The sequence below is a fragment of the Pholcus phalangioides genome, unplaced genomic scaffold (assembly GCF_987345545.1).
Source record: "Pholcus phalangioides strain wild (caught in Gottingen) unplaced genomic scaffold, Ppha-v1.0 ptg000030l_1, whole genome shotgun sequence".
Lineage (NCBI taxonomy): Eukaryota > Metazoa > Arthropoda > Arachnida > Araneae > Pholcidae > Pholcus > Pholcus phalangioides.
Genome location: NW_028301620.1, coordinates 2,872,249 through 2,892,327, shown reverse-complemented (window position 1 = coordinate 2,892,327; position 20,079 = coordinate 2,872,249). Strand labels below are relative to the sequence as shown.

The window sequence follows — 20,079 nt, the reverse complement described above, 5'->3', positions numbered from 1 at the left end:
AATCGAACTTGGAAAACAACCACGTGTAATTACTTGAGGAGCTCCCAAAAATGATGCCTATCCAAAAAGACATGCAAATAGGGTAAGTGACGCGAAAAAAATGGGTGTGGCCTTATAGTTGTTTTCTATTTGCATCTTAATGATAAAAGAAAAACAAATTACTGAAAATTTTCGAATGAGTTTTTAAAATATAATTTTTCATTGTATTCGTCATCTCTGATATAAAAGTTTATATAAAAGTTTCGAAAAATGCTGACACTTTATTTAAACACGACATTTGACTTGGACATTTTTTCCGCTGAGCAACCGAGAGTCAAGATTCGGTAACCAATCCAAGAGGGATCCTCGGTCAGCGTGGTAATTTTTATCCTCTGAAGACGAACCCATGGAGTGTCGAAATGCATGGAGTTTTGTATTTTCTTCGCATTTGCCTTTTTCGTCGTTGATTTTTCTGAGTATTATTAGACAAATTTTATCTACTCTTCCACTTAATTTATTTATTAATCGTCCTTTTTCACCTGGCTTTATCATTTCTTCTACCGATGTATTGGTGGACACTAATGCACTTCGGTCATTGTAATCTTGTTTAACTGTTATATTAACATGGACATGATACAATGAAGCATTTCATGCCAACGAAATGTTCTAAGTAAACGCTTTCTCCATTTAACTTTTTCAAGGGCGGCGAATGGACGCTTCACTGGGATGCCAATACGTGCTCCCTTTCTGATCGGTGGGTTTGAACGCGTGCTCGTGACTCGAAAAAATGAAGACCCCCCCCCCCTAGTTCCAGGTGATTTATCCCCTTTATTTCGGTAAATTCATCCCGCAAACCAGTGGCAAACAAAAATTTACGGAACACACATTCAAGATAACACATGAGTTAAAACTCTACCATAAGTGATTCCGCGGGAATAATTGAAGTTATGTTGCTCCCACTATCGCTAAAGAACTCACAGCAGGAGAATAAAGTAAAAACAAAATGCTGGGCAGAGATCCCGTCGAAGATTCTCTCATTGCCAAAAATATTTCAGAACAGATACCATAACGTAAGCTAAAGACAAAAAAAAAAAAAGAAGCAGCTTGTAAAAGTCAGTATTTTGCTTCTCAACAAAATACCCGTTATCTTCTTCTTCTTTCGATAAGCTAAAACAGAGCAACTCTACACATATCCAGATGTTAAAAGCAGGAACCAGGAACAGCAAAAATATACAGTAGGGGGAGCAGGAAGAAGACGGCAGCCCTAAAAGAATATAAATGTGGAGGAACTTTTTTAGCAGATGCGATGGCAGAATATTGGGGGCAATGCGAACCAAAGATCTTGTGCGGGCGAGAGAAAAAAAAAGGAGAGAAAGAGCGCCCCTTATCGGGTAGGGCGGCCAAATCAGGGTCGTAAAACTCAGTAATAAGGCTTCTCTAACAAGTACCAGAGAAACGACCGCCATCTTTTGGGCCTCCGCAATATCTGATTGAGTGACACTGGGCGGCTCAAATAATAATAAAAAAAACTACATAGAAAAGAGAGCCGATGCCTCTCTGCTGACTTTTTTCGACCATTTTGTTCTACTTTTTTCCTAATCTACTATTCTATTTTTTATTATTATTATTTCCCTCGCTTATTAGCGGGAACGAAGCGCTTCAATGATTCAATGGACGGTGGAGAGAGAGAGTTTTATGCGGGTCTTTGACAATGGCAAATACCCCATCCCTTTGCGTGGCTCACCCCTCTTATAACTATCCTCAACACTTTTTGCTCTCTTAGACGTGGGAAAAAAGTCTAATCCCAAAGGTCCACGAAACGGTGTAAAGTTTTGACGCAAACTCCATCAGTTCAGAAAACTCCAATAAAAGTCACTTTATAACGACATCGCAATAAGATAATAAGACCATAAAAAGAAGAAAACTTTTAACAAATAATAGCCAATGAATCTTTTTATATAGACTGTATAATATATTTTCGAGAAATGTGAGTATAACATTCGTATGGAAGCTGTTCCACCGTAATTGACCGAAAGTAATATAAATTCTATGGTTCATTTTAAAATTCTACAAAAATATGAAAAATGCGATGGGCCTGGTTAATTGGAAAATTTTTAACGAGTGAACTACGAGAAAATTATAGCTCGTAGCACTTTTTAATCAGCCTGATATTTTTGAAATGCTTATTGTAGCCTAATGATCCCATGCAACTTTTAGCTAATTATAAAATTGATTTTTGATAGTTTTTGATGACCTTATAGGATTAGGCCCAGTTTAGATCAGACACGATATTGGGTTCCATTGGCTGAACTTTTACGCTAAAATAACTTATAAAAAAAAATTAATTAATCTCACTAGAGAATGTGAAAGATGAACGTGTTGGGCATTGGCCTTTTTTTTCCCTTCTGCCGTGAATTATTATCAAAAGGATTAAATTGCTATTTGCAATATAGTTCTTCATGCTTAAGAGCTTGTGGTACCGAACCTTGGTCGGTTTCCAATCCTATCTCGTCAAACAGCCTGGTCTTCTCAAGACATTTTGCAATAAACTGGATTTTACAATTGGGCTACGACACTAATATGTAATTTACTACCACATAGTTTCAAATTTTGAAAAATATCACTAAACCATGTAACATAATTAGAGTATGATTCGTAACCACATTACGTCATGACGTGGAAATAATCCACTCACCACCTGACAGCACCATCAACATGTTATTATTCACCCCATGCTTTTCTGAAAAGTTTAGAAATTCGTAGATCGTGAGTCGGTTTAATCAGACTAACGTCGAGGAGTAAATGTGTAGTCGATGGAATCGGAATTACCATATAAATGTCGGTCCCGATTCGAACGAATGAATTTTTTTCTTCTCTTTTTTACCTTCGATCGAATATCGTGTCTCATAATCAAAGAATTAAAGCAGTAAGAACAGCATTAAGGAAATACCATTTTCACTAAAACTGATCCCGGGGAAGAGAATATCCCTGGGAATGACTTCTTTTTTTCCCTTTCGTCTCTCTCCCTTCTAATAATAAGAAGAAAATAATAATGGAAATGGGATACGAAGGAACAAGGCAAACCTAAACGACACTTTCTACCCAGAGGTCGTTTATTTAATTAGGGTGGGAGAAGGGTGGAAAGAAAGCCTTATATACTTTCTTCTATGGGGTTTAACCGAGAAGAGAAAAGGACAGACCAAAACTACCCAATGACCAACATTACCAGGAACAGAAAGAGCCGTAGGATCCAAAAAAGCAGGTCGATCTCATCGACGTTGCATCGACAATATAACTTTTTTTCCTCTCTCTCTCTCTCTGTTCATGGTCTCATTTTCTCGTCTTTTTGGTACTGTATTTCCCCTTCTTCATTCAATTTTTGAGTAGTAATTGAAAAAAAGAAAAAGAATGTGGCGCCCTGCCTCGGAATAAAATTACTATCATCCCGATAAATGAACGTCATAAGATTCAAGAAAACAAATGTCAAGAATATAACGAAAGCGCAGAGTAATTGTGAAATAAAATGAAATAAAAATAGAAAGAAACAAATAGCCATTATGAGAAGTATTAGGATGTTTGGCGTCAGTTTCGAAGCTTTTATCAAGTTACATCGGAGATTTTGTTTCCAGGATTTTTTTTAGTCCGATATTTGGCGAATGGTTTTTTCTTTTCATGAAAGTTAACAAAATTTCACTAATTTTTTTTTTTTTGAATAACTACAAAAAAGTAAAATAAACAACGATGGGTAATTATAAAGGAGTACAATCTCCGCTCCCCGAATGCAATGGTCAATAACTTTTCGGATCGTATAGACAAATGACAATTCATGTTTATGCTTCCTCCGATTCTATTACGTCAAGCAAATGTACGGAAAAATTTCATGTCTGTGTTAATATCATTAAAAATATTCTTTATCAATCTATTTATTTCAAATTTTTACCACATGTATTTGTATATGCTATCCTATGCCAGTAAAAAGTTTTGTATATCTCTAATACTTAATGTTTTACAAATTTTCATAAAATGCATTGAAAACAGCTTGCACGCATGATATAAATGTATGAAATCAATGCGAATTATTAAAAAATGATTCAAAATAAGGAAAACTATTCAGTTCATAAAAAGATGAAAAAAATTGAGATTTTATTGACGCGATCTTATTCAAATTAAATTTCAAATTTTAAAAAAATTTAATTTTTTTTTATAACCAAAGTATTCATGAATGGATCTCAAATCTTTTTCATTTTCTGAACTTATCAGTTTATTTTGTTTTCAATCAATTTTTTATTTAATTTCATCGATGTCATGTTTTATCACATGAACGCAAGCTGTTTTTAATGCGTTTATTTTGAAAATTTGTAAAAAATCAAGTATTAGAGAAACGGAAAATTCTGTACTGACATGGGATAGCGTACACAATCAAATAAGTTTTTGTTACACCGCACCAAAAATAATGAACTTCATCTACTCTAGTAGTTACACAAATAGTAATAAAAATACAGATTACAATGTCTTTATTTTGATCGAAAACACAAATATTAATGCAGTACTTTGAAATAAATTATTGAACCAATGCATATTAATTATAAACTCGAATACATCTAATGAAGAAAAGAGCTGTTGCTGAGGGAAAAATCTTGTAATAAAAATCGTATAGGCCTGCTGGAAGGACTTCTTAGTCCCTTGGGGCTACATAGTGTATGTATTATATGTGTGTGTGTTTTGTGTCGTGCAACATATGTTTGTGTTTGTATATTGTATTATATATTTGTACATTGTAATTTGCTGTTTGTTCGTTAAATTAAATTTATGAGGTAAAAATTTAAAATAAATCAATGGAAAATAATATTTTCAAAAGTATTTCGACATAAGAAAGTTTTTTAATATGTTAAAAGTTAAAAGGTAGGAGACCCCTTAAGCACTATTTTTTAATTTGAATGATCAGACACTGTTACAAAAAAAAAAAACAAGAAAAAAACTGTAAGGGAAATAACTGTTGTGAAAAAACATTGTAAGAGAAAAATTTTTTCGAATAAACGTAAGACAAATAAGTATTGTTAGAGAAGTCATTGTTTTGGAAAGCATTATTAAAGAAATCATTCTCGTGAAGTAACAACGCGTAGCTATCGTTTTTTGCGTAAAGGCACTATTAAAAAAAATATTGTTATAAAGATACATCGTAAGAGAAATCATACTTGTGAAGAAAGAAACGTTGTTGTAGCAGTCGTCATTGGAAAAAAATATATAAATTGAAACGTTGTGTTAAGAAAATGTTATTGCGAGAAAAATATTGAGATATTTTTTCCTGAAGAAGCATTGTAAGATAAATTTCGGTTGCGAACGAATGTTGCTGTAGAAGTCATTGTTTTGAAGAGAAAAAAAAGTAAAAAGAATTGTTATAAAGAAACATTGTAGGAGAGATGATCATTGAGAAGAAAAATTATTAGAGTAATTATTTTTGCGAAGAAACACTGGTACAACTGTAGCTTTTACAAAAGACTTACAAAATCAAATTTGTGAACAAACACCGTAAGAGAAATCATTCTTGCGAAAAGGAAACGTTGTTGTAGCATTCACTTAGCAAAAAACATTGCTAAAGAAACTATTATCGTGGAAAAATTGAGAAATTGTTTTCATTAAGATGTATTTCAAAATAAATTTTTACTGTGAATGAATATTGTTGTACATGTCATTGTTTTGAAAAAAATTGTTAGAGGAATAATTGTTGCAAAGGAACACTGTAGGAGAAATAGTTTTTGCAAAGGAACACTGTAGAGGAAATAATTGTTGTGAAGAAATAGTTAGAGAAATAATTGTTGCGAAGAAAAATTATTTGTAGAATGAAACACAATGATGAAGTTGCAATTTTTGCAACTTCATCATTGTGTATACATTGTGTTTATACGACATAGATAAATCGTATTCTTATTAGGAAGAAAGAGACATTGTTGCAGTATTCTTGTTGTGAAAAAATTTTTTTAAAGAAATTATTATTGCAGAAAAACATCAAGAAATTATTTTTCGTGAAAAAGTATTGTAAAATAAATTATGATCGCTAACAAATGATGTTTTGAAAAATTTGTTGGGGCATAATTGTTGCAAAGAAACATTGTTGGAGAAATAGTTACAGCAAAGAAACATTGTTGGAGAAATAGTTACAGCAAAGAAACATTGGTGGAGAAATAGTTGTTGCTGAGAAACATTGTCCGAGATATTTTCTCTAAAGGGAAATCATTAATGAAACTATTCTTGGGCAGCAACGAGGGTGTATATGTAAATTTTGGAAACAGACATATAGAGATGGTTTATTGTGAAGAATAAATGTTCGAAAAATCATTCTTGAGAAGAAAGGAACATTGTTTTAGCGTTGATTGTTGTGAAAAACATCGTTTAAGAAACTATTGTTGCGGGAAAAACAAATATATATATATCTTTGTAAGGAAATATTTGGTACAAATATTTGCATATATTGCATTATTGCATAGAAATATAGTTATAGAGAAACCATAGGCGCATCAAGGAACATAACAAAAGTGATTGTGAGTATAACACTAGCAGTGAATGAGCGCTGATATTGTAAATACTAATGAAGGTTTGTTTCCAAGTATCTTCATTCTTTCTTAATTACTTATTTTTGCTTTTAATACGCTTTCATAAACGAATTGCTATAATCATTAATGATAGTCAAAAAATATTGTCCGCTATTTCCTTTAATTAGTAAAAAATTTTGAAAAAAAAACTACACATTTTTGTCATTAAATAAATTTTTAGATTAATAATATTTCATTTCGTAAAATGATAAAAACTGCTTAAAACTGATGTATTTCATCACATGTGATGTGAGTCGTATTCAACTGCGAGGAGTTCTAGCAATGCTCCAAAAACATGGACATTATTGATTGTCCAGAAATTACTTCTCTAAAACGAAAACAATGTATTGAATATCTTATTAATAAGTCACTGAATCTCATTAGTTTTTATATATTGTGGTTGTTCTCTCTATATCTCTTGCTTCCAATGAGCAACGTGTGACTTGGGTTCATTATAATATAACTATCCATAGAGATTGAGAGTGATAAACGTCCGGCAGAACTGCAAAGGACTGCATGCTGATGAGAGATGCTCTCTACCTCTCTCGGTGAATATTTCGGACACGCTGCTAATACATTTGCACATCATTAAGAGAGCGGAAACGCCACCAAATCGTTAAGACTCTGACAAATTTGCTCAATGCCGATAGTGAATCGAATAGGATTTGAATAAGGAAGAGAGATACGACAGGGGTAGACATAAAACCGACATACCAGGAGGGAATACGGTCAGTGCCGTGATGACTGACTGATTGTAGCAACCCAAATGTATTCTGTAAACAAATCATAATAATCAGTTGCTCACGTATTGTTGTTGTTGCGAGAAAACTGTTTCCAGGAGCGGAATCATCATAATCAAGTGACGAGAATGATATTCTTGGGGAACTAAGCTAAATGCAGTCAAAATCAGTTATAACGACATCGAAGATTCCATGAATTTGTATCATTATCACCAAGTACCGAGGTGTCGCTATATCACCAAGGTTTACATTTTCAAAGCCTTTCAAATATGAAAAACATACATAATCAGATGCAATCTAATATTGTATATGAGGTTGAATCTGTTTTCGATTAAAAGGGTGAACATATTTTATCGCAAAAAATGGGATCATGAACACGTGACATCACCAATTCTTACCAAAAATATTACCAATCGTCAGCGAAATTGTCAATTATCATTTGTAAACAATTGTTGGCGGTAAATAAAGTGCTACATAAAGTGTGAAGTGAAGGTGAAAAAAAATTATATTTTTTCTTGAATATATATTCAAGAATAAATAGGTTGAACATTGAGCATATATGCGTGATGAAATGTTTATACTTATGCAGTCATTTTTATGCATCATAATATTATCTCTATATTATGCAAATTATCTTCGTTCTCGGTTTTTGTAAAGATTGTGAATTCAAATAAGCTTCATTGAAAAAATAAAGAAAAATGTGACATTTTCATTTAAAAATGCGTGAAGGGCAAAATATGGGAATGTCCTATGAGGGTCATATCAGTGAGCAACTCAAAATATGCAATAAATATTTGTCATCCTTAAATGTTAATCCATAAAAATAATTATTCATTATAAATCTGAGTGTCAAACATGCATTAAATCTTTCTTTTATCTTTGAGCACTAATTGAAATAACTAATAAATCAAACTAATAACTAATAACTCAAACTAATAACTAATAAATCAAACTAATGACTGATAAATCAAACTAATGACTAATAAATCAAACTAATGACTAATAAATCAAACTAATAATTAATAAATCAAACATTCCAGGACGAAGTACACACTAAAAACACATCTTCAATTTTAGAAATTTCTTGAAAGAACGGAAGCAAAGGCGCAAAAAATATTTTAAATTATGTCGTTATATCCGAGTTTATTGCATTTTGTCGACGTTATGAGTAAGGTTCATTAACAATGCTCTCTACGGGAATCGGCCGAGATCACCGTTGACGTTAAAGCCAAGGGGTCGTTAAAACATGGCTTATTATAACAGAGTTTGACTGTACATTGTCAGCGAAATTTAGTCTTCAATTTCACATGCAAGTTTCACTTCAAGTTCCCAGCATTATGAAAATTCTAGATATATATGGTGAGAAAATGTTCAGTGTAATGCAGTTACCCTAATGTAGAAGAGAACTCACTGAAGAGACTGGATATTTTTCCTACCTTTTCGTCGTTATAATATATCCATATATTATTCCGAACACGACACCCCGTTTCGGTATTCCAAAAGCATTGCTTTGTTGCGATGATCTTAACATGAAAAAAATAAATTGAGTTAAATGTTTTGGCTATAGAGATCGACCAAATGCATCGACATCTTTCATAACTGCATACTATACAACATAAAAAGTAAAATAGAGAGGAGACATCTTTGTTGCAGCACAAAGCTAATGCTCTGAATCACTTCAAAGAATAGCTTACGATGAAATAGAAGAGGTGCACTCTCTATACTCCTTTTCATAAATTTTTATCAAGTTAAACTTAAAAAATGGAAACTAAGAAAATATATAGTGATATGCACTTCGGAGGACTGAGACAGAAGAGAGGGTGTGAGTACGTAATCCATGAAAGATGACGTCACTGATCGTTGGGATACTCTACGACCAAAAAATAAGAGAAGCGATGGTAAGAGAAGCGGCGGTAAAGTGAGAATAAATCCGATTATCAAAGCATTGAAGGGTAAAGACTTGAAAGGAATTTCTGGTCAATTTTTTTGTTCTATTCCTTCTCCTTTTTCTGTCTTTTAGCTCTCCTTAAATCTCGAGCTTTCTCGCTCTATACTCCAACCCTTCCACCAAAAGCATCCATCTAATTCTATTCTCATATGACGTAAAGAAAGGACAAAAATGCGTCCCTATCTGAAAAAACAACTAGGAAAGGATCCTTAGGTTTAAAAAAATTATGTTTTCTTTCCTTTTCTTTTTTTTTTTTTGCCTGGAAAAATGACAGACATAGCGATGAAGATAATCTCGCTGCAAAGTTCTTCTTGAAATCTATAGCTTTTTTGGGGAATTTTGTTGATCGATTGAAGTTTCAACCGTCGCACAAAAAGATTCAACAGCTTAAATTGCTCAAACAGTGACCTGATTCACCCACTACTACTGAACCAAACATGCACCTCTTCCACATTCCTCTGCCGAACTTCTAACGAATTGGGGCATGTTGGAACGTGCGTGTACGTGTTGTGAAACTAACGTGAAGTTTGTTTCTGCGTAATACTTGTTATGTTGTAGTGCTGCCATCCGCCATCAATTTTTCCTAACTGCGAGTGTAATGATTGTACCTTTGTAGACTTGTTGGTCTCTGTAGTGAGCCTTTTTAACGGGGAGATCGTCTCGGCCTGATTCAACTGCTTTATCTAAGATCAGCGTTTTTCAACCTATGGACCAGAGGTAGTCGGTTACGATGGCATAGGTGGTCCACACACAGACTTCACAATTTAATTTTAACTGAATGAGAAATCATTTGATTTTTGTAATTGATATTAGTAATATGCCATTACCGATTCGAATAAAAATTCCACCTTCGTATTTAGGGTCACCATGTCACATCGAGGAAAATTTGAGGAATGGTTGTTCTAAATGCGGAATATCGTGAGAATGATAGTCAATTAGTATAGTTATTCGTTAGACCTACTTCAGAGAGGTGATAATCTCTGAACTGAATGATGACTACAATACAATTTCACACATCGTCAACTAACTCCCCAATGAACAGATACTGTCTTCCAGCTCGAACATTCCCGCAGTTTAGTCTTTTCAGAAAATAAGACGTTCTGTGTGTGTTCTGAAATATTGATCAAATTCATTCTTACGAAAATTGTGAGATAAATATGATATGGCAGGGCTTTTTGTCCAATTAAATCCAGTTGAAGAACACAACTTACTACAGCATTTAAAAATTTCACTGAGATTGACTTCCATGAGAAATGCTGCTCCTTAGTATTCCAAAGGAGTTTTTCATTTAAAATATTAAAGACTTATTTAATTGGTTAAAAGCTCCACAATAACCTAATCAAGTTAGTTTGTTTTGCCTTTTTTCTGTTATACTTCTACGTAAAAAAAAAAAACGAATAGAAACCATTGAACAAAATTGATAACCATATTACTGCTTGATATTTTGTATCTTTTATGTGTACTTATTCATAAAATAGAGCATTCAGTTTCAATAGCACGTGTTTGCTAATGAACAGATCGTTTGAGGAGCTTATTTTCACAAAAGGGAACATTTTCACAATTACTAAATTGACAGTAGAAGTAAAAAACATTTTTTTCTCCGGAATGGGCTGCTTCACAACAGTGGAAAAAATAGCTCAAAAGATAGCATATGTGAGTGGTAAAAAGATATTTAAATGATTTTTGATTTTTTTCTTGATCAACATTCAAGGGAGTTATCTACACTTAAATTTTGGAAATATTCCGTTTTGAAAGAAAATTAGTGGAAATGTTGTTACCTTTTGATTAAAATTGGAACTGGTTAAGTCTGAAAAATTGGAAATTTCTACGTCACCTGTTGATTACAGAAGGTTTCACCTAGCCAAGAAGGTGCCCTTACTACTCCTTTGTAAGCAACAAAAAAAACATGATCATTCCTCCTGGAACATCCCATAACGGACACTTTCTGTTGAATTACATCGATGACACTCAATATATATTATCCACTAATGGACAGTCCTCGTTAGCGGACAAAATTCTTGGTCCCATGGATGTCTGCTGTCGATAGGTTCTACTGTAAAATGCGACATTGAAGGCCCTTCTGAAAAATGGGCCGTTCTGAAAAATCCCTCATAACGCCAGTAGGACAACCACTTTGTTATGTTTCCTTTCGAATGAAACATACCGGAATGAACAAGTTGGATATGTTTCCCTTTTTTGGTAGAAACGACTAGCTTTGCATTGTAATTTTTACCAAAATAATTCTCGTTTTAATAAACCCAGTTGCACAATCCAACAGTACAACCCTCATCTCAAAGACTCGAAAAAACCGTTAATGAAAGAATTTCGAAAAAAAAGTGCAAATATTTCTTTTTTTTCAAAATATGCTCCTTATTCAGATGATTATCTGCATTTATTTACTTCTCTCATCCCAATTGTGTTTACCCTCATTCATGTTTCGTCTTTCCTCGTTTTGTATGTGTGTCCATAATTTAATAATAATAATAATGATAATAATAATTATTATTATTGAAATCAATTCATTTTCATTTGGTACTGTACCATGGACAAAAACGTATTTTTGCTTAAAAAATAACTTTTCAAGTCGAATGAGGTTTTTCTTGCACATTGCCAGTTCGCAAGTCGAACATTTTTCCTCATAGTGAATTACTTTCATAGAATACATTCTGCTCACAATTTAGCGTGTTCGCAAATCGGGACAGTCCTAATACATGGAGCCAATTAATATATATATATATATATTAATACACAATATACATGCACTTTTCTGTTTTTAAGAGTTATTTTAGATATAGCGTTGATGGCTCTCGTGCTACGATATGTGAACACGATAATACCTAAAGCCCGGAAGTTCAGGCAAAATTACATAAATGCCTTTTCAGCCTATTTTCAAAAATTTCGTTAAAAATGCCTTTTTTGAAATTTTTCTTTTCATAAACGCTCCATTTTCACATATTTTTTAATATTTAAATATAGGTGTTTTTAGCATTAGGAACTTCCAAACAATTGTTTTTTTTTAAATTTTTACTATTCATTCTTATTAGAAAGGTCCTCCCAGCCTCATTTGAATGCAAATAGGCGTATTATTTCGAACTTGCAGGCAAGGAATACTTTATTTTTGGAAGACAACTATTATTTCGAGGGTTTCGTAAGGGTTTGAGATATAGGCATCTGACTGAATAGTGCTGTCAAGCATAAAGTAATAAAGATTATTCACGTCTGTTATACAGTACTTAGTTTTCAGAAAAGCACGATCAACATACCATTAAGCTCACATCGATATTGTTAGAGAGAATTTCAAATTGAAGTATTTAATTTTAGTAAATATTATTTTGCACGCTAGCTACTTCGTAATCAGTATCTGATTAAATCGCTTCTGACTTAACAATTGAAGAATCACACACCATTCTTTTTGCATGATAGTAGCAACTTGGCTTGACTAATAATGCAGTTATATTATAAACCATAGACAGAACAAAGACAGAGTAAGTGCAGCCAATTTTTACACCCTTAAAATGTTTTAATATATCTTAGCTTTTAGTTATTTTTCATTTCTTCCATTTAATTATAGATGCCTTTTCTTAGTGCCTATTTCATGCGTTTTCAGTGCCTTTTTGCCAGCTCATTTTTAGAATTTTTAGCGCCCAAACTTCCGGTCTCTAATAATAATGTTCACAATTATGGTTTTACACTTCTTTTAAACGATGAACGGGTAAAAATATTTTCTATTTTATCCAACACAGATCTTCCGATTAGCTTTGATCGCAACCATTAAACTTTGACCCAGCAATGGCTACATGCATAAAAAAAAGTTACGATTCAAAGACAAGCATTTTAATCGAGTTGGTATCTGCAAAACACAGTAAAACGCATAACTGATTCCACCCGCAGATTTTAGTGAATGTCTCTGCGGGTGCCCCCGGGTCGCAGAAAACAACACAAATAGAATACAGTACGCATACACACATGTATATAGATACGAATAACAAGTAAAAGGAGAAAAATCTCGACCGCCAAGAGAATATCTCAAAGGAAAATAAAAAAAGAGAAGCGAACAAAGGGATGAAAGAAAAATGCAAAAAGCTTCAATGAACGTAAACGCAATTAGGCTTCAGATACAAAACCATTTTGAATAAGGAGCAACAACCAAACGAACAAAAGACCGATGTAAGAATAAAAAATAAACAAATAAATAAGATAAAATAAACGTATACTAAATAAAATGAAGGCAAGAAAATACAAATAAGGAGTGACGTTTTCCACAGAAAATGTTTTCCGGAAATTCTAGACCATTACATGCCCGAATAAGAGAAGAGCAGAATGAAAAAAAATAAGAAAACAAAAGCAATGCAAAGAAAAGGGATACTGTGACTACAACAGCCTGCCCATACTACTACTGGCGGTGGTAGTACAGTGTACACCAAGGGTACGACGACCATCATCACACATACACATACAGGGAAGCGCTGTTCGAAATGCAGAACGCGAGAGCAAAAACAGAAAAAGGCAGCAACTGATCGCATAATCCGATTATCTCCACAATCCAGTTAAAAGGAATTTCGCGTTTTTGGTGACTTTTCTTTCCTTTTATTTATTTTATTTTTTTTTTTTTCGCCTATCGAAATCTTTGCCCTTTTCTTTTTTCTTTCTAGGTTGCCTTCTTCATTTCCAACAGCGTTGTTGCCTTTTCTACTCGTTATTTAATGTCATTTGAAGAAGGAGAATCGTACAGGAGATGGGAAACAACGACCAATGTGTCATCTGTTGTGTGTACTATCGAGACAAACTCCCAACTTTCCGGCTTCGAGACTACCACGAAAGATTCAATTTCTATTCATCTCTATTCTTTTCGTATCTTTTTAAATTTTTAAACGGAAAGAGTGAGAATTAATCTCTTGCATGTTTTTGCTGAAGGTAATCATGACTACTTTTGCTATCATCGTAACTATTTTCTTTGCAATGAATGACGTATCACTTTTATGTTAATGGGAAAAGTATCCAAATAACGTACCCTTTTCAGAAACACTATTTTTTTTCTACTAGGTGTCGTATATGTTCTAAAATACAAAATTTAATTTTTCATACCCCTCCGTCAGCTAACTTTCAGTTTAAAAGTTGTTGATCTGTCCCGACCAAAAAAAAAATCACGTTTCTGAATCCAATATTGGCTGAGATATTTGAATTCAAACAATACTGAAAGTAAGAGAAAGAACAACATATAATAAGGGAGAAACGCAATAAAGAAAATCGAAAAATTGTTTTACCCTTGTAGTTTCTTAAAACTTTTCTAAATTCATTGTGCCCTTTGAAGAAGTTATTGTTGAGAAATTATTTTCGTGAAGAATTATTGTACGACAAATTATTTTCGTGAAGAATTATTGTACGACAAATATTGATTGCAAACGAAAACTATCGTAGAAGTCATTATTTTAGAAGAAATTGTGTCACAGAAATAATTGGTGGAACAGAAACATTGGTCGAGAAATAATTCTTGCAAAGTCACATTGTCGGAAAGATAACTGCTGCTGCAAAAACAAAATATCAGAGAAATTACTCTTGCGAAGGAACAAAGATATATAGTTGTAATTTTTGCAAAAAAGACAGAGAAACTGTTGCGAATATAAACTAATAAGATGTGAAATACACCTTTAACTTTCAATCAAAAATATCTCAATGAGTAGAGCATTTAAAAACATGAAACTTTTTTTGGTTTTGCTTAGAAGAGACGATGCAACAATTTTGCAACATACATAAAAACAGGGACGGGACCGTCTAAAATAGTGAAATCTGTATCTCGGTACACATACGGGCACTTAGTAAAATAAAAATGACGTATCTAAAATTGGAACGTAATTTGAATACTTTTTTAATTGAAGGTATGTTTTTATCGCCAACGGTTCAAAAGGAAAAAGGTGTATAATGACTCTATACCCTGTGCAGTCAAGCGGTTTAATGTGATAGTATTTTAAGACTGAAACCATTCTTACCAGACATTTGTACAACATAAAAAATTAATTAGAATGAACGGATAATAATTTCGAAACCAGATGTATCTTATGGAGATGTATGTCTACGTGGAGAAATGGTTTTAGACACGTATTATAAGAGAGATTACCTTATCGTGTTCTCCGAAGTTTGAATTTCCACACCTCGTACAGGAAGTCTGACGTTGTTGCATTTCATCCGTACAGTCAAATGTTCTTTTCTCGTTCTCTCGATGACACGTGGAGATAAGCCCTGTCGAGTGAACAAAACGAATATAACACGTTAGGTAATTGTTTACATCATCTGCTTTCGGTTTTCTCCTGCGTGTGTGTGTTACAAACTATTATTACGTATATTTCATCATCACGGTTTCGCGTTCAATTTTCAAATAAAGCCACCTTCATTTGTTTGATGTGGAAGAAGAAAAATCAAAATCAATTTTGGAGAAATATATTCACCATCTAGAGGCAAACAAATGTCTATACTGACGATTTTCGTTCGACCAATGTGGGCTATCATTTCTGAAGCGAAAACAAACTACTCAATTTAGTGATTTAAAATATTTTTAATTTTATTACTCTTAATAACTTGTCCGTGCTGATGATGAATCTTTTGTCATTTCATCATCTCCTCCGTCGTAACGACAAAAAAAGTTTTTGTATAAATTAAAACCAGGCAAAGTTTCTAATTTTTTGTGATAATATTTTAGCCCAACGTGTGTTTTTTATACTACGTCCGTTGACTCCTGGGATTTCGCCAATATGCAAATTGTATAAAACTAAAAAAAAAAAATTACAGTTGCGTTGGGGGCTTCTTTGCATGGTTATAATTACTGCTAGGAAACAAACATCACAGGCAGATATGACAATGAGAGAGATTCTTCAAATTTATTAGCTTGTAATACCATAGCTGTATAAAATAAAAGTTCCCGAAGGGAAAGCGATATTGAAGATTATATAAGACTCAAGTACGAATTTTTCCGTATAGGACAAACCGACCGCTATCATAATGCTTTTTGATCTCCACGTTCTTGCTCTTGTTACAGAATCGGGTATGGAATGACGAAAGGAAACACTTATGTTTCCCGTTTTCGCGAGAAAAATAATAATAATATATATGTGAGTGTATGGGATGCTTCTGTCGGCGAAGAAATTTCTCTGGTGCCATTTCTGTGTTTATACAGCCCCGGACTGATACATATGTCGCGTACAGAAGCGTTTAGAAGAAGAACACGGGTTTTTCTCCTCTTCAATTCAATCAGAGGAAACACTGTTATACTCTTTTGTCATCACGAAGCAAAAATAAGCTTTTTCCTTGCGCTCAAAAAAAGAAGAAAAGAAAACATATTTTGCGAAAGCAGGAGTTTATGCTCTATTATCTGGAGAAGTAGCGAAGGCAAATCACCAAAGTTCCCTCTTTTATTATTATTTTCATTTTTCTTTTTCATCCTGTAAAAACTGTGCTGCTTGCTGTACCCTGCTCTCCTTTAAGCTCTTTTTTTTGGTAACATATACGCACAAAAACGCTATTCTCGCTCGATTCTCTCGGCTTCCAGGAGTCGTTTCTCTCTCTTTTCTGACTATGTCGATGACGACATAACCATAACCATGTGTGTGTGTGGGAGACGACCCGCCGCTCTTCTGCATGACAGCAGCAGTAGCCATGCCATGCCTCTGATCTCTCTCTCTCTCTCTCTCATTGGGTCTTCTGCGTGTGGCCCCTGTCGAAACTCTCTCTCTTCTTGCCATCTTTCCCCTATGGGCTATTGAAACCATAAATATGAAGGCAGCACCGCTTCCGGAGGGGGGTCCTTTATGGCTTCTAATGCCTATTTCCTTTCGGGCGGACCTACTTTATTGGGCGGAAGTCCATCGTTGCTTTGCGAGGACGCGCATGGATATCTGTCAAGCGCAAAAGCGAGACGGTTTCCCAAGTACATACCCCCTGTACCTCTTTTATATTTATTTTACATTTATGTACAGGCGAGCATATAATAATATATACGTATATACACGCACATACACCGTACGTCGAACGTATATAAGCGGGAGTTTTTTATTTTTGCGAATGGTTACGGTTTTCATCTTTTAGGCCGCGAGAGAAGAAAAATTGTCGTCGTTGTTGAAATACATTTTTTTTCTGTTCTTATATTGAAATGAGAGAGTTGGAGAGGTTATTTTTATTTTGTTTGGTTGGAATTATGAGAAGAAGCAATTCAGAAGAGAATAAATCAATAACATAAATTCTCGTTTGTTTAGAATAAGTTTCTGGATGGAAGGAAGGAGTTATGGTTGTCGAGTACCATAAAAAAATGAAATATCACGGGCAGATAGAGATCAAGGAAGCGAACAAATATGCGACCAAGAATGTCAAAAAGATGCTATAAAGAGTTGACTGCTTTTTTGTCATTAAAACATTTCCGTGGGAAAAACGAAGGGTTCCGGGCAATTTAAATTCGTGTTTTCTTTTCGCCTGCCTTTGACGCATCGCGTAACAAGTTGAACTTCTGCTATTTTATGCGTGGAATATATTATTCGGCCAGGCCCACTAGCTTAGAAAAGCATATATATTTCGATACTAACCAACGGTCTTTAACCCGTCCAGTGTTTCTGACGCAATATTACGTAGGGAGTTGGATGGAAGTAATAGAAACACCGCTGCTATTGTAATGCCGCGTGTGCGCGCCTAACAAAGCAACCCTAAAACCTTTTGTGTGAGAGTGTGAGATTAAGAACACGTTTATTTCACTCCAAATCATCTTTTTTCCCCGCTCGTCTTTGTCTGATGGTAAAATGAATTCGTATATAAAAGATGCGAACGTATCATATCATATGACACTTTCTAATCTCAGAAATCATATTAAGTCCAATATAAAATCAAATATAACTCGTTATTTGAATTCCCGGTTTTATTTAATATTTCTTCTAGTTTTCAGAGCCCCACCTCTCCTCAGAGATGGACAAAAGCTGCAGCAGTACATGACCACGAACGTTTACGAGCTACGCACGTGGGGAATAGAAATGCTTTTCTTTCTTTTTTTTTTCAAATTTTTTACTCTTTTTTTCTAACAATAGAACAATTTGGCTGCTCTTCATCTGTGACATTGATTATCAAAACCAATAGAGGGATGAGTTGTACAATGAGATCTCTTGCTGAAATACTCTCCACCCACGTTGGCACTGAAAACTTTTTGCTGTTACAGATTGAAATGCTATGCCTTTTACTGATTCGTTGGGGAGTTCGTTGGGGGGTTCCGCGAGGGGGGGGGGATGCATTTGTGGTGTAGCAGTAGTAGGTAGGGCCTCCAACAAATGGCTCGGGGATCCATGATGTTCTTAAGTCAGCCACCTCGTTGGGCAATTTGCCTGTTGTGGCGTTGTATTTGTATTTGTATTTATATAAAACTCTATTCCGCGTTCCTAAAAAAATGTCCGGAAACGGGGAATGATCGTTATGGAAAGATTTTCAGTCTAAAAAACCAGAGAAAACTATTCGTATCGTAAAAGGGGTCCCACGAGTGTCTGGAAGAGCAGCCCTGTTGATGCTGCGTTACATAGCACAGCAATTTGAAATCCCTTATCAAAATTAATAAATGAAAATACAAATCTACACGCTTTTGAATAAAAAGTCGCGTAACTTATACATAATTATTCTGCTTTTGAAGGTAAGTACCAACATCAGGTCTTGACTACACGTCCCTACTGAGAGTATATTATTCTTGTCTTTTTGATTTATGCGTACTTTCAAAAAACTGACGTTTCATGCAACTTTCAAACTCCACAGAGAACTATAAATTCACTAAATATTTACTCATAGACGTCCCCCAGTCTCCACGTACTGCATCTATACATTCGTCTATTGTTATTTTCAACCTGCTCTATTTTGTTATTTATTTATTTTTACGCACATATAGCATCATGAAAACCAGTTCGAAATCCACACAAACTGGGAAAAAAAAATCTAACTAGACATCTCTTTTTCCTCCTTATTATGGCACATTAATATAATCGTATCTCCCGTTTTTAGCTAATTTCTGTTCAGAGAAACCTGAAATGCATTTTGTTTGAAGAATTGAGAGGATTCGCATAACATTCGAGGAGTTAACTAATGTTAAACAAGGTTTTACATAAAATCCTCCACCTGTGAAATGTTACAACGCAACGTACCATTCATCTTTTATCTCGCATTTTCAATTACAAAAAGAGAGATTTTATATGCGAATGCAATGGGTAATCAAATTTAATATCACAGATAAAACACTATACATAAAAGTAGTTACGATTAAATCATCCCCTATTCAAATCCCTCTGGAGGTCCCATCGAGAGAACAGACACAAACTTGATAATACTGCATGCATTTCAAACCACTGGAAAACGATATAGTAATTTATACTCGAAATAGCTAGAACCAATTAATCTGCAAGTTAATTTTTAAAGATTTATTTCAAAGTTATACCAATGAAGCATTTTATAGATTTTTCAGCCTTCAATTGCTTTTATCTGAAATGGATTCAGTCCCAGTCATCTATATATCGGCCCCCTCATGCTGGATGCAGGAAAGTGCAATGTCCTTGGAGGAAAAAAATAATGTGGGAAACGACGTCTAAATGTATGCTCTACCTATGTTATTCTATGGATGTTATTTTCCTAAATTGTTTTGTAAAGTATTCGAATAGGGACATTCGAATTTCAGGAAAAACTTAGAAAAATAAGGCATCCAACCAGCTGATAAAAAAGTGAAAATTTGCACAATCGTGCTTCTAGCATGAGGGGAACGATATGTAAAACTCATTTTCTGTAGGTGGTCTCTGCGTGTTTGTTTTCTATACAAATCTCC

General features: G+C 34.1%; 1 protein-coding gene across 1 annotated transcript in view; it reads right to left on the bottom strand.

The window, feature by feature from the left end:
• The window catches only part of LOC149067449 (uncharacterized), a 369,309-nt gene that overhangs the window by 135,063 nt on the left and 214,167 nt on the right, over positions 1 to 20,079 (bottom strand). The window contains exon 11 of the mRNA XM_089252608.1: positions 15,373 to 15,494. Coding sequence (XP_089108734.1) covers positions 15,373 to 15,494 — 122 coding nt within the window. The remainder of the gene's footprint in view (positions 1 to 15,372; positions 15,495 to 20,079) is intronic.